At 36.1% G+C, this 11,984-nt stretch overlaps 1 protein-coding gene across 1 annotated transcript in view; it reads left to right on the forward strand.

Moving 5' to 3' along the window:
- LOC106065939 (4-hydroxyphenylpyruvate dioxygenase-like) overlaps positions 1–11,984 on the forward strand; it is a 50,048-nt gene that overhangs the window by 34,891 nt on the left and 3,173 nt on the right. Inside the window, exons 2-13 of the mRNA XM_056006364.1 lie at positions 3,420–3,439; positions 3,541–3,567; positions 7,855–7,917; positions 8,023–8,127; positions 8,238–8,283; positions 8,758–8,840; positions 8,927–9,120; positions 9,610–9,687; positions 10,203–10,365; positions 10,769–10,840; positions 11,352–11,441; positions 11,815–11,964. Of these exons, the coding sequence (XP_055862339.1) occupies positions 3,437–3,439; positions 3,541–3,567; positions 7,855–7,917; positions 8,023–8,127; positions 8,238–8,283; positions 8,758–8,840; positions 8,927–9,120; positions 9,610–9,687; positions 10,203–10,365; positions 10,769–10,840; positions 11,352–11,441; positions 11,815–11,964 (1,074 nt within the window). The 5' untranslated portion in view covers positions 3,420–3,436. The remainder of the gene's footprint in view (positions 1–3,419; positions 3,440–3,540; positions 3,568–7,854; positions 7,918–8,022; positions 8,128–8,237; positions 8,284–8,757; positions 8,841–8,926; positions 9,121–9,609; positions 9,688–10,202; positions 10,366–10,768; positions 10,841–11,351; positions 11,442–11,814; positions 11,965–11,984) is intronic.

Here is an 11,984-nt window from a genome sequence, read left to right on the forward strand (position 1 = left end):
CTAAAGTTATAGTTGTACAGTGATAAGGATAGACTTAAAACAAACACTATAACCTCGGCTACTGCTTGTGTCACGATCACGACTCGTGTTCAGAGAAAGTCAATAAATAAACGAATTTATTTCTTTTCAGGTCTGGGAAACCAAAAATTCTCGACCTGTATGATGACGTGTAGGCTAGCTCCTATGCATTACGCGAGACAGCAGGGTTTCTGAATCATGATGATGATGGTGATTTCTTTTCTTTAAAAAAAACACAACATAGTTATGCTTTTACTAGAATCTATGTCTACTTCATTATAAATGTAAGAGTTTAAATATTAAATTATGCAAGGCCAACGATAAATATAATTTAAGTTAAAATATGGAATGGAGGAGTTTTCCAAATCTTGTTCGATATATGTAATAGGCAGGGGCGTAGCTAGGAATTTGCCATCGTTTGGGGGCCCGTGGGGGGGGGGGGGCTTGACCTCTTTTGGGGCCCTTGCATAATATTTAATTTTAAATGTAAAAAAAACCCACTCATTTGGAGCCCCCTCAAGTGGGGGCCCGGGGGGGATTTTCAGATTCTTCCCCCTCCCCCCACCCACTGGCGGATCCAGGGGGGGGGGGGGCTGTAGGGGCGATCGCCCCCCCCCCCCACTCGGACGAATTATAGTATAGAATTCACACAATTTGTATGCGAATTTATTACTTATGTTAATAATATATACTAATTATTTATATTTCAACCTATTTTTAGATTATTTCGCCCCCCCTTCTAGTATTTTGGCCGATTTGGTAGGGTCGGGAGGGGGCGATGGCATCAATCCGCCCCCCCCCCCTCCACCATAAACTTTCGAGTGGGGGGGGCGGTCTTATTTATTTGTAGAAATCACAGCTTTCTAATAGAATCAATTAGATATATATTATATATATATATGATTAAAACTTGTTATTGGTATTTTAACCGGTCTTTATATTATGTCGTTCACCTGTTGGCCGATTGGAAGGGGAAGAGCGAATACCTCCACTGCCCTTCCCATGAATTCCTATCTAAACCCTTTGAGTGGGGGGGGGCGGTCCTACTTTTATGGAGAAATCATAGTATGTGAACAAAATTAGTCGAATATCTATATAATATAAACAGGTGGAAGTGCGATACATGCAATCCCCTTCCCCCCATCGGACAAATCAATACTTTTTCTTTTTGTATTATAGTAAGAAATTACAAAATTTAAAAAATCTGTCACTAATAATTTATATATGCTATAAAGTAAATTCTTATATCGAGTCGCACAACCCCTATTCTTTAATGCAAAATGCAATCATTAGCAGAAATTATAAAAAGGAGCGAGGATTAATCGTTTTCATTTTACCGCCCTTCCCCTTTCCAGACAGAGTTTGTGTAGTTTCACATGAATTTATCATAACTATTTTAAGAAAGACTTTGCTTTGGAAAAGTTATAATTCAAACGAAATTTTTCAATATAACAGTCACGGTTGAGATGAGTTCAAAAGCCAGATAATCTTTTCCTAGTCGACTTTTTCCAACCTTTACTCTCTCATATTTTTCTAGTTAAATAAATTTAGGACTATAACTCACAATTTATGCTAGAATTTTATTGAATATTTTTTTTTTTCGGCGGCGATCCTGAAAACCTTAATCTAAATATGTGGGTTATCTAATCTTTTCAAAGAACAAATCGGTTTTATTTGCATTGTATTAAGTGACTATAAATTCATATTAGAATATTTTTCTCATTATTCAAAAGGCACTTTATAATAGAATGAATAATGAGCTGTAGGTCAGGAGAATGCGTTACTGCAGTGAAGAATGCCAGAAAACGCTTTCAGCGTCGTGGCTTCGCCCCGAACCTCACTGATGAATAATAAGCTGTAGATGTCAGGAGAATGCGTTTCTGCAGTGAAGAATGCAAGAAAACGCTTTTGGAGTCGGGGCGAACCGAACCCCACTAATACATAATGAGCTGTAGATGTCAAAAGAATGCGTTTCAGCCGTGAAAAATGCAAGAAAACGCTTTTGGCGTCGGGGCTTCGCCCCGAATCCCACAGATAAGTAATGAGCTGTAGATGTCAGGAGAATGCGTTTCTGCAGTGAAGAATGCAGAAAACGCTTTTGGAGTCGGGGCTTCGCTCCGAACCCCACTAATAAATAATGAGCTGTAGATGTCATAAGAATGCGTTTCAGCCGTGAAAAATACAAGAAAATGTTTTTGTCGTCTGGGCTTCGCCCCGAATCCCACTGATAAATAATGAGCTGTAGATGTCAGGAGGATGCGTATCTGCAGTGAAAAATGCAAGAAAACGCTTTTGGCGTCGGGGCTTCGCCCAGAACCCCACTGATAAATAATGAGCTGTAGATGTCAGGAGAATGCGTTTCTGCAGTGAAGAATGCAGAAAACGCTTTTGGAGTCGGGGCTTCGCTCCGAACCCCACTAATAAATAATGAGCTGTAGATGTCATAAGAATGCGTTTCAGCCGTGAAAAATACAAGAAAACGCTTTTGTCGTCTGGGCTTCGCCCCGAATCCCACTGATAAATAATGAGCTGTAGATGTCAGGAGGATTATCTGCAGTGAAAAATGCAAGAAAACGCTTTTGGCGTCGGGGCTTCACCCAGAACCCCACTGATAAATAATGAGCTGTAGATGTCAGAAGAATGCGTTTCTGCAGAGAAAAATGCAAGAAAACGCTTTTGGGCGTCGGGGCTTCGCCCCGAACCCCATTGAAGAAGCTTAAAGCGCTCCCCCAGACCCCCAAGCTTGCAAGAGAAAGACTGTTTTTTTTCTGTTTTTTTTTCGCCAAAGATTGAGAAACAGTCTTATTTTATTCTCATATATCGAATATATATATATATATATATATATATATATATATATATATATATATATATATATATATATATATATGCTGTACGCACGTTTATGCATAGGGTTAGGGTTTACTGGGCGTTAGGGTTAGGGTTTGGAAAAAAATCGCCCCCCCCCCCACTCCAAAGTTCTGGATCCGCCAGTGCCCCACCCTAGCTACGCCACTGGCGATAGACCTATATATCTAGGGTTTTAAAATAGCTGTAGGTACTTTTCGCCTGTTGCAAACTATCTATAGAAAGACATACATTTTCAAATCCAGCGGGTAGCCTCAACACAGTTTCAAAATGTTTGTCCTAACGTTAACACCTTTTACAGTTTGCTGAACGACCAAAACAAAAACAAAACAGCATTATTATAGAGCTAGGGAGAAACTAGGCCAAGGGTAAGAGTTAACTAGCAACAAGACCCGAGCGTGACTTAGATTGTCCTTGGAGGTGTGCACATTTTCTCATGTTTCTATTGGACGAAACTTCGTTCACCCGACCAATGCGAACTCGAGCATTTGGAGGTGTGTGCTGTGATGTGGTGACATTCCATTTAGGCCAAGCTTTACCACCTGAAAACATGGTAAGACGATTTGTGAATGTTACAAAAGTTAGTAATTTGCAATAATTCTAGTGGTAATTGTCTTGAAAGTCTTAGTTGATTTGATTTTATTACATTTTCAGACGAGTTACACAGACAAAGGACCAAAGGTAAGTGAAAGAAACATCAAAATTTTTCCTTTTTTTTTTTTAGTCGTACTTATTGTTGTCTCAGTAACCTTGACATTGTTATGACAAACAATACCACGTGGCTAGGTAGAACAGGTTTTTTTTTTTTTTTAAATTTAGGTTACTGCTATAGGTCTAGTCTAGATAAGCAAGCCTGTTGACTTAAGACAACTTAAAAAAAAAAGTTCGAGCACTTTTTGTACAAGTTATTGTAAATCCTTTACGTTGAGTTCATGTTTGTTTGTAACATGCATGTTTTACATAGTCGGATGTTCCTTCAGATTTGAAGATAATTTAATCCTAGCCCAATTCTCTCGCAAGACGACGGGGATGGCAGCGAGCAGGGGATGAACCCGGGACTATCCGAACGACAGTCCAGTCGACTGTCCAGTGTGCATACCGCACGACCAGGCATATATTGGAATGTTTTTATTACTATCCCCCCCCCCCCCAGTAATACCACAGTGTGATACAGATGTGTAGGCCTATATAGGGCCTTCAATAGCCTCTAAAGCAGTGTTTCTCAAACTGTGTGCCGCGGCACATTAGTGTGCCGTCGAAGATTTGCAGGTGTGCCGCGGGAGTTTTTTGATCGCCACACGTGCAGCGTTACACAGGTCTGCCTAATATTAAATATTTATTTTACGTTGCGATGACATCTCCACTTGCAACGACCAGTAGTAGTAGTGGATCTTTCCATTATGACGGAAAGGGGTGTTAGCTATTCAGGTTATGGAATTGTCCACTATACATATATTATTATAATGAATAAAATGTTGGCCGCCTTAGCAGACGCACAGCAGTTCTTGAATTGGTAACGATAATAATAAGCGATGTGTTTCATGTAAATTGGTTAGGTGTATGCTTATAATAACAAATTAATAATAAGCCTTATTCATTGTTATCCATGGAGAAATACGTTAGCAAGAATGAAACTGCGAAAGCGTTAAATGAAAAGCAAGGAACCAAACGAAGGTACAAAGAAGATTACATCGGATATGGTTTCATATCTTCTGAACCATTGCAATTCTGTCTGATCTGCAATGCAACTCTGTCGAATGAGGCGCTTGTTTCAAGCAAATTGAAGAGACACTTGGAAACTAAATATCCAGCTGTAAAAGCGCAACCGAAGAAATACTTTTGAAAACATCAGGGCTCAACAAAATAAACAAGCTAAGAAACTTACGAATTACTTAAGCTGCCAGAAAAGAGATTGATTGCAAGTTATAAGGTTGCTCAGTTATTAGCCAAACACAAGTAAGCACACACAGAGGCTGAATCAATCATTGCACTAGCTTTAGCAATAGCTGTTGAAACTATCCTTGGACCCGATGCCGCCAAAAAAGTTAAAAAAGTCCCTTTGTCAAATGATACTATCTCGCGCAGATTTACAAGATCAAATCTGCGAACACTTCGACGGGACTGACGATGACGTGTCTCTGCTGTGGACTCTTCGAATCCACAGACATTAGTGGCAAAGCCCAGCTGCTAGCCTATATTCGATTCATAAAGGATGAAAAATGTGTCAACGAATTCTTATTTTGAAAAGACTTACCAACTACGACCAAAGGCGAAGATATTTTCAAAGTGGTGAACGAAAATGTTTTGCTATTCAAAGTACAGTTTGCAACGATGGCTGTCCTTCCATGCAGGAAAATAGAAAGGGATTCGTCACTCTTGTGCGTCAAGAAAATCCAAATGTATTAGTTGTTCACTGCATGATCCACAGAGAAGCTCTTGCCTTCAAATCTTTACCAAAAGATTTGATGTCTGTTCTGGATCAAGTTATTGAAGTTGTAAACTTCATCAAATCTCGACCGCTTGCATCCCGACTTTTCTCTCTGCTCTGTAAAGCAATGGATTCTGACTAGAAATGTCTCCTGTATCACACCAACGTTCGTTGGCTCTCCAGGGGAAAACTGTAAAAGCGCGCCGTCCAACTCAAGGCTGAGCTGATTTCATTCTTGGAGGCTGAACAAAAAAAAAGACTTTGGATTTTCTATTCATGACGAGATCTGGTGGTTAATGTGACGTTTCTCTCTGATTTATTTGACAAATTAAATTCAAGGACCATCGGAAACCATCATCAATGCATCCTCAAACTGAATCATTTGGTGAAAAATTGTCTTTGTGGCAAAGTAAGATCTCGAAAGGAGTCTTCGACTGCTTTCCTACTTACTATTAATGTGCTTCAACTAAAGAAATCACCCCCGAAATTCTGGACACTTTGACACACTTGCAGTCAGCATTGTGGCATTAATTTTCAACAGTTGGAAGTAGTGAATATGGATGGGTCAGTTATCCATTTGGAAACAATGAAGCTACAAATTTGACAACTGAAGAAGCAGAGAAGCTCATTGATTTAAAAGAAACGATGCCGTTCTTAAGTCAAGTTTTGCCGAGAAAAGCCTGGATGTGTTTTAGATTTCAATCAACAAGTTATACCCTGCAATCAGTTTAAACGCAATCAAAATAATTCTTCCATTTGCATCTTCATGGTTTTGTGAGTTTGGATTTTGAGCACTGACTGAAATCAAGTCTAAGAAAAGAGAGAGACTTCTTACAATAGACGATGAAATGTGAGTTTGTTTGTCGACTCTGGAGACTCGATTAGATCACATTTGCTCTCAAAAACAGGCACACCCTTAACATTAAATATATTACTTAAAAACAGGTAATATATTTTTTTCTTTTTATTATAAAACAACTGTTGCTCTTCGTGGTGTGCCGCGAAACTTTTGTAGTTTTTTTTACTGTGCCGCCAGACAAAAAAGTTTGAGAAACACTGCTCTAAAGTGAAGAGTATTCCGAAGTTTCTATAACCAGGCGCCACAACCGTCCTGGCCATCTTTTGTAGTAACCCAACAACACTTCAAAGAGCAGTGGTCAAGCTGGTCAACAAGACAACAACGTTATTTTTTAGTCTATAGATTCAAGACAATGTAAAAAAAAAAATTAACATTTCTCCGATTATGCCTAATTAAGGACCAATATTAATGAATAGGCCTACGAGAAGTACGTGTTGCCATATTAGGGTTTGTTTTACGGATGTTTCTTCAGAGTTGAAGATAATCTATTCTACAGCCTTTACTCCAAACCTTTCCCAAGACGACGTGGGATGGCAGCGGGCAGGGTATCAAGACTATAATGTAGATACTTTAATATTCAAGAATTCTGATAATCACATCTTAATTATAACATTTCTAAAAAAAAAAAAATTGAAGGGAAAAGAGATTCTAGATTTATCAGTTACCCGTAGTCGCTACTTAGCTTGTGAGCACTTTCTACGCCAGCTGATTTGGTATCCCATTCCCAGGTGCCCAGGTACTGATTTGGTACCCATATTTGTACTTTTTTTGTAGCATATTTCGAATTGAATGGCCCGCTTATTAAGGTTCTGAATTCTAATATTACTTATCTTCATCCCTTGTCCAAAAGAGTCCTACATACAATGTCCAACTATTCTTTGACCTTTTTATTTCTATATCCAACTATTTGTTCAGCTTTACGTCACTATTGGTTTGCATCCTGCGCATAGGGGGGGGGGGGGGGGTAACCCTCTCATAAATATTGTAGATTCAAATAGTATTTTTGTGTTAAACTCGAGTTATTCCATTAAGCTTTTCAAATTAATTTCTGGTCTTAATTACAGACGTTCCTTCAAAAAAAGATGGTTTTAAATTAATAGGTTTTAGCCTATTTATTCTTATCTTCTTATCTTAAAGGCTATAATACAGGCGTTACTTCGAAAGATGATTAGGCCTACGTCCTACGCGTCATGCATCTTGTCATGCATGTTAACCAATGACTTAAATTCTGCCAAGTCACTGGTTTTCCTGGCTGGCCCAGGCAACATATTCCATGCTCTAATTAACTCTAATAGCACTAGGGAAAAAGGAGCATTTGTACAAATGTGTCCTAGGATATGGAACGAGGAATGTGCCTTTATCTTTGTCTTTCTGAGTTACCTATTTTGTTAGATTTTGTTGTTTTTGTATTTAAAAGATTGTGGTTATTGACCAATTTAATACGTGAAATACCTAAATCGGCCAACACATTCACGTTTACTGATGAAATGCGTGTTGCTGTCAAAGCTTGCTCTTACTCTCAGCATAAATTAACTCTTACCCGCCCCTCACTTGCCCATCGTAGCTGGGGAAAACAATTCTTTTGTAACCTATTTGCAATCATCTTTTTTTTTTTTTTGAAGTATTTTATAAGATAAGATAATCAGATGAAAACATCATATTTATTGAAATCTTTTTTCAGCCTGAGGGAGGTCGATTTCTTTCGTTCGACCATGTGACATTCTGGGTCGGCAATGCTAAACAGGTTAGTTTACTGAGAAGTAGGTCTAGTTACACAATTTCAGTTGAATTAAAAAACTTAGACAAAAAAAATATATATATTGCCAAACATTTTCTTGTTTGACTTCAGGCGGCTTCCTATTACTGTACAAGACTTGGCTTTGAACCATTTATGTACAGAGGCCTTGAAACAGGAAGCAGAAATGTTGCATCCCATGTTGTCAAACAGAATAAGGTAAAATAGATCCATTATATATATGTTGACCTAAGATTTGGGATTCTGTATACTGGTACATATATTTGAGTTTCATCTTCTTGTAATATTTTCTTTTCAATCGTTCTCAGATTATTTATGTCTTCCAATCAATGCTTGAACCTGATAAACCAGCAGGTAAGAGAAAATAAATAACATTAGTACGATTGTTATTTCAATATTTGTTGACTTGTTCAAAAATGTAAAAAAAAAAATGTAAACATATCTTTAAGAACTTGCTATTCTCTTGTGCTTTCTAGAATCCTGTCCATGTTAAATATAGTGGTAATATATAGATCTCTCTCTCTCTCTCTCTTCATATATATATATAGGCTATGCATTTCTAGTAGTTGTCGTGTCTGATTATATGGACATGTAATCCTATACGTTTCCAGTAGTAATAGATTTAACTATGTAAATGAACTAGTTAATGTTCTATATAGTATATACATTATAGACAGCTAGCACTATAGCCTAAATTGAATTAATTCAATGTACTTGTATATGTTCTAGATAAGAGCAAGTCTAAATTCCATTCATTAAATGAACTATGTTCTAGATATGGGGAATAGTGGTTAATTAAACTGATTCAATGATCTTGTTTATGTCTAGATATGGCAAGTCATCTCACTAAACATGGGGATGGTGTTAAAGATGTGGCTTTTGAAGTAGAAGACTTGGATGCTATAGTCAAGGTAATTTTCTTTTGTCTTGAGTCTTATTGCTTGCCTACAGTTTAAAACTATTATAAATAATGCTCATCATTTAATGTTAATTATAGATAGCAAAGGAACGAGGAGCCAAAGTGGTTAAAGATATCTGGGAAGAATCTGATGAACAAGGGACTGTTAGAATGGCAAGTGTTCAGACTTATGGAGACACGACACATACTCTAATAGACAGATCAAAATATACAGGCCCTTTCTTGCCAAACTACAGACCAGCCCAAACTAATGATCCATTGGTTACATTGTTGTAAGTTCACTTAATACATCTTTGTTTTATTGTAGGATCTAACAGAGCATCTGTTTTTCCAGTCCATTTCATTTCATTCACACCCCATTTAGTCATAAGGGTTGAAATTTATCTTTTAAACTATAGACAATAGGATCCTGCAAAAGATTTAAAAAAATGCAAACATAAAATAGCAGTCAATAGCTCCTGGTTCACTAAATTGAGAAAAAAGAAAGATAAAAGTTCATCCAATGAAAATGTTTGGCACAATATTAACAAAATTTAAGTGTAATAGTTTATTGGAAAACAAATCTAAGCTGCCTGAAAGAAAATTGTATAGCATTCATTGAATTATCAAGTCAAAAATGGTAGTTCTGTATTTTTTGCTTAGTATTTTAAAGAGTTTTTTTTTCAATCAGTGTAGACAAATTTTTACTTTTTTAATTTTTTAAAATCTTCATTTGAATGTTGTCTTGTGTTTGAATTTATCTTGCATCTTTTTATGCTCAGGCCTTCAACTGGTCTTCTTCATATAGATCATATAGTAGGCAATCAACCAGATCTTGGCATGAATGATACAGTCCATTGGTAATTTGTCTTTTTCATTGCTAAATAGTATTCAAGTTTTACATTTGAAAATGTTCATTTTAAGATTATTTCTTGAGTATGATAAAAGCACACTGTGCTTTATAATTAAAAAAAAAAATCATGTGAACATTTAAGACATTATCAAAAACTATTTTATACAAATCTATCTACTTCACATATTAGATAGTTGAACACCTGTAAACTGAAGTATGAATATATTCATTAATATGTTTACAGTTAGGACTAATTTGCATAAATGGAATGTTTTCTTTAAAAATTTGAATTTGTTACAATTTCTAGATATGGTGAGACTCTCATTTTACAAGAGGATGAGTTTAAAAATATGAAATAGACATGTTGATGAAATGTGTCAGCCATTATTTTCCAATGAATAAGAAACATTTTTACGACTTTTGTCAAAACAACTTTCTTTGTCCATGTTAAAGGCAAAAGTTTTTTTCAATGCCTCCAGTAGCCCAACTCTATTTTTTTTATTGACTCGTATATTTTAATAGGTATGAGAAAAATTTGATGTTCCATCGCTTCTGGTCTGTTGATGACAAGCAGCTAAGTACTGAGTTTTCTGCCCTTAGATCTATAGTTGTTACTAACTTTGAAGAAACCATCAAGATGCCTATCAATGAACCAGCTCCAGGGAAACGAAAAAGTCAAATTCAGGTGAGTTGTAAAAGTGACTATTATATATTTACATAGTTTTAATCAAGTTAAATCTGATTTTTTAAATTTTATAAGCTTTTAAAATCTGGATGTGTGGCAATCTGTGTGGCTAAGTGGCAACTGCTTGGCAACCTATTAAGGGGGCTTGAGTTTGAATCTCAACTCACGCAGAGTTGTGTTTGCTAAGTGCCTAAAGGCAGCACAGAAACCTTCTCCCAGATATACCTACTGGGATTCTTGTTTTGTCAGGTACAAGAAATAATTGTGTAAAATTTCAACTTAATCCAGTTAGGGAGAAATAACATGTAAAAACTTTTTACCTGACAGAGTGAGTTAATATACGCTTTGTACAAAAAGCACATTTGTAGGGAGTAACATTAAATTAAAACATTTATTTTGTCAGGAGTATGTGGACTATTATGGTGGAGCAGGAGTTCAGCATATTGCCATGAGAACAAACAATATCATAGAATCTGTATGTACCTTTTCAATAGCATAGAATCTGTATGTACCTTTTCAATAGCATAGAATCTGTATGTACCTTTTCAATAGCATAGAATCTGAATGTACCTTTTCAATAGCATAGAATCTGTATGTACCTTTTCAATAGCATAGAATCTGTATGTACCTTTTGAATAGCATAGAATTTGTATGTACCTCTTCAATATCATAGAATCTGTATGTACCTCTTCAATATCATAGAATCTGTATGTATCTTTTCAATAGCATAGAATCTGTATGTACCTCTTCAATATCATAGAATCTGTATGTACCTTTTCAATAGCATAGAATCTGTATGTACCTTTTCAATAGCATAGAATCTGTATGTACCTTTTCAATAGCATAGAATCTGTATGTACCTCTTCAATATCATATAATCTGTATGTACCTCTTCAATAGCATAGAATCTAATAATAATCTCCTACCTATTAGTTATTTTCCAATTGTTTATTCAAATGCTTTTACCCTTGTTTTTCTCATTACAGATTTCCAACCTGCGTGCTCGTGGACAACAGTTCCTTGAAATTCCAGCGACATATTACAGAACATTGAGAGAAAATTTGAAAAATGCAAAAGTTTGTAAAAAATTATAAATCTTTAAAAATAAACAAATAGCGGAATAAATTCAGTCAGCCTTTTAAACAGTACGGACAAATTGTATACATATCAAATGGTGTACATATCAAATGGTGTACAAGTGGTTATTTTGTCAAACCATATGTGCTTTCTGATTGTTAGGGACATTCCACATAGCTAAATAGACACCTTACATTACTTATTGAAATAAATGTATTCTATTTCTCTAGGTATTGAAGTATTTTCTGCAAGAACCTTTACATTTGCTTCAATGAAGTTTCTCTGCAGCTCTTAAAATAAATGAATAAAATATTAAATTTTTTCATTAGGTATACCTAAAACTTTTTTTTTTTATATTAATCTTGTTGACAGATTAAAGTCACTGAAGACTTGGACGTACTTCAGAAACTTCACATATTGGTTGACTATGATGATGAAGGTTATTTGCTGCAGATTTTCACTAAAAATATGCAAGATAGACCAACACTGTTTCTGGAAGTCATTCAGAGGCATAATCATCAGGTTTGTTTGTCTTTGTGACA

This window comes from Biomphalaria glabrata, chromosome 12, assembly GCF_947242115.1.
Source record: "Biomphalaria glabrata chromosome 12, xgBioGlab47.1, whole genome shotgun sequence".
In the NCBI taxonomy this organism is placed as follows: domain Eukaryota; kingdom Metazoa; phylum Mollusca; class Gastropoda; family Planorbidae; genus Biomphalaria; species Biomphalaria glabrata.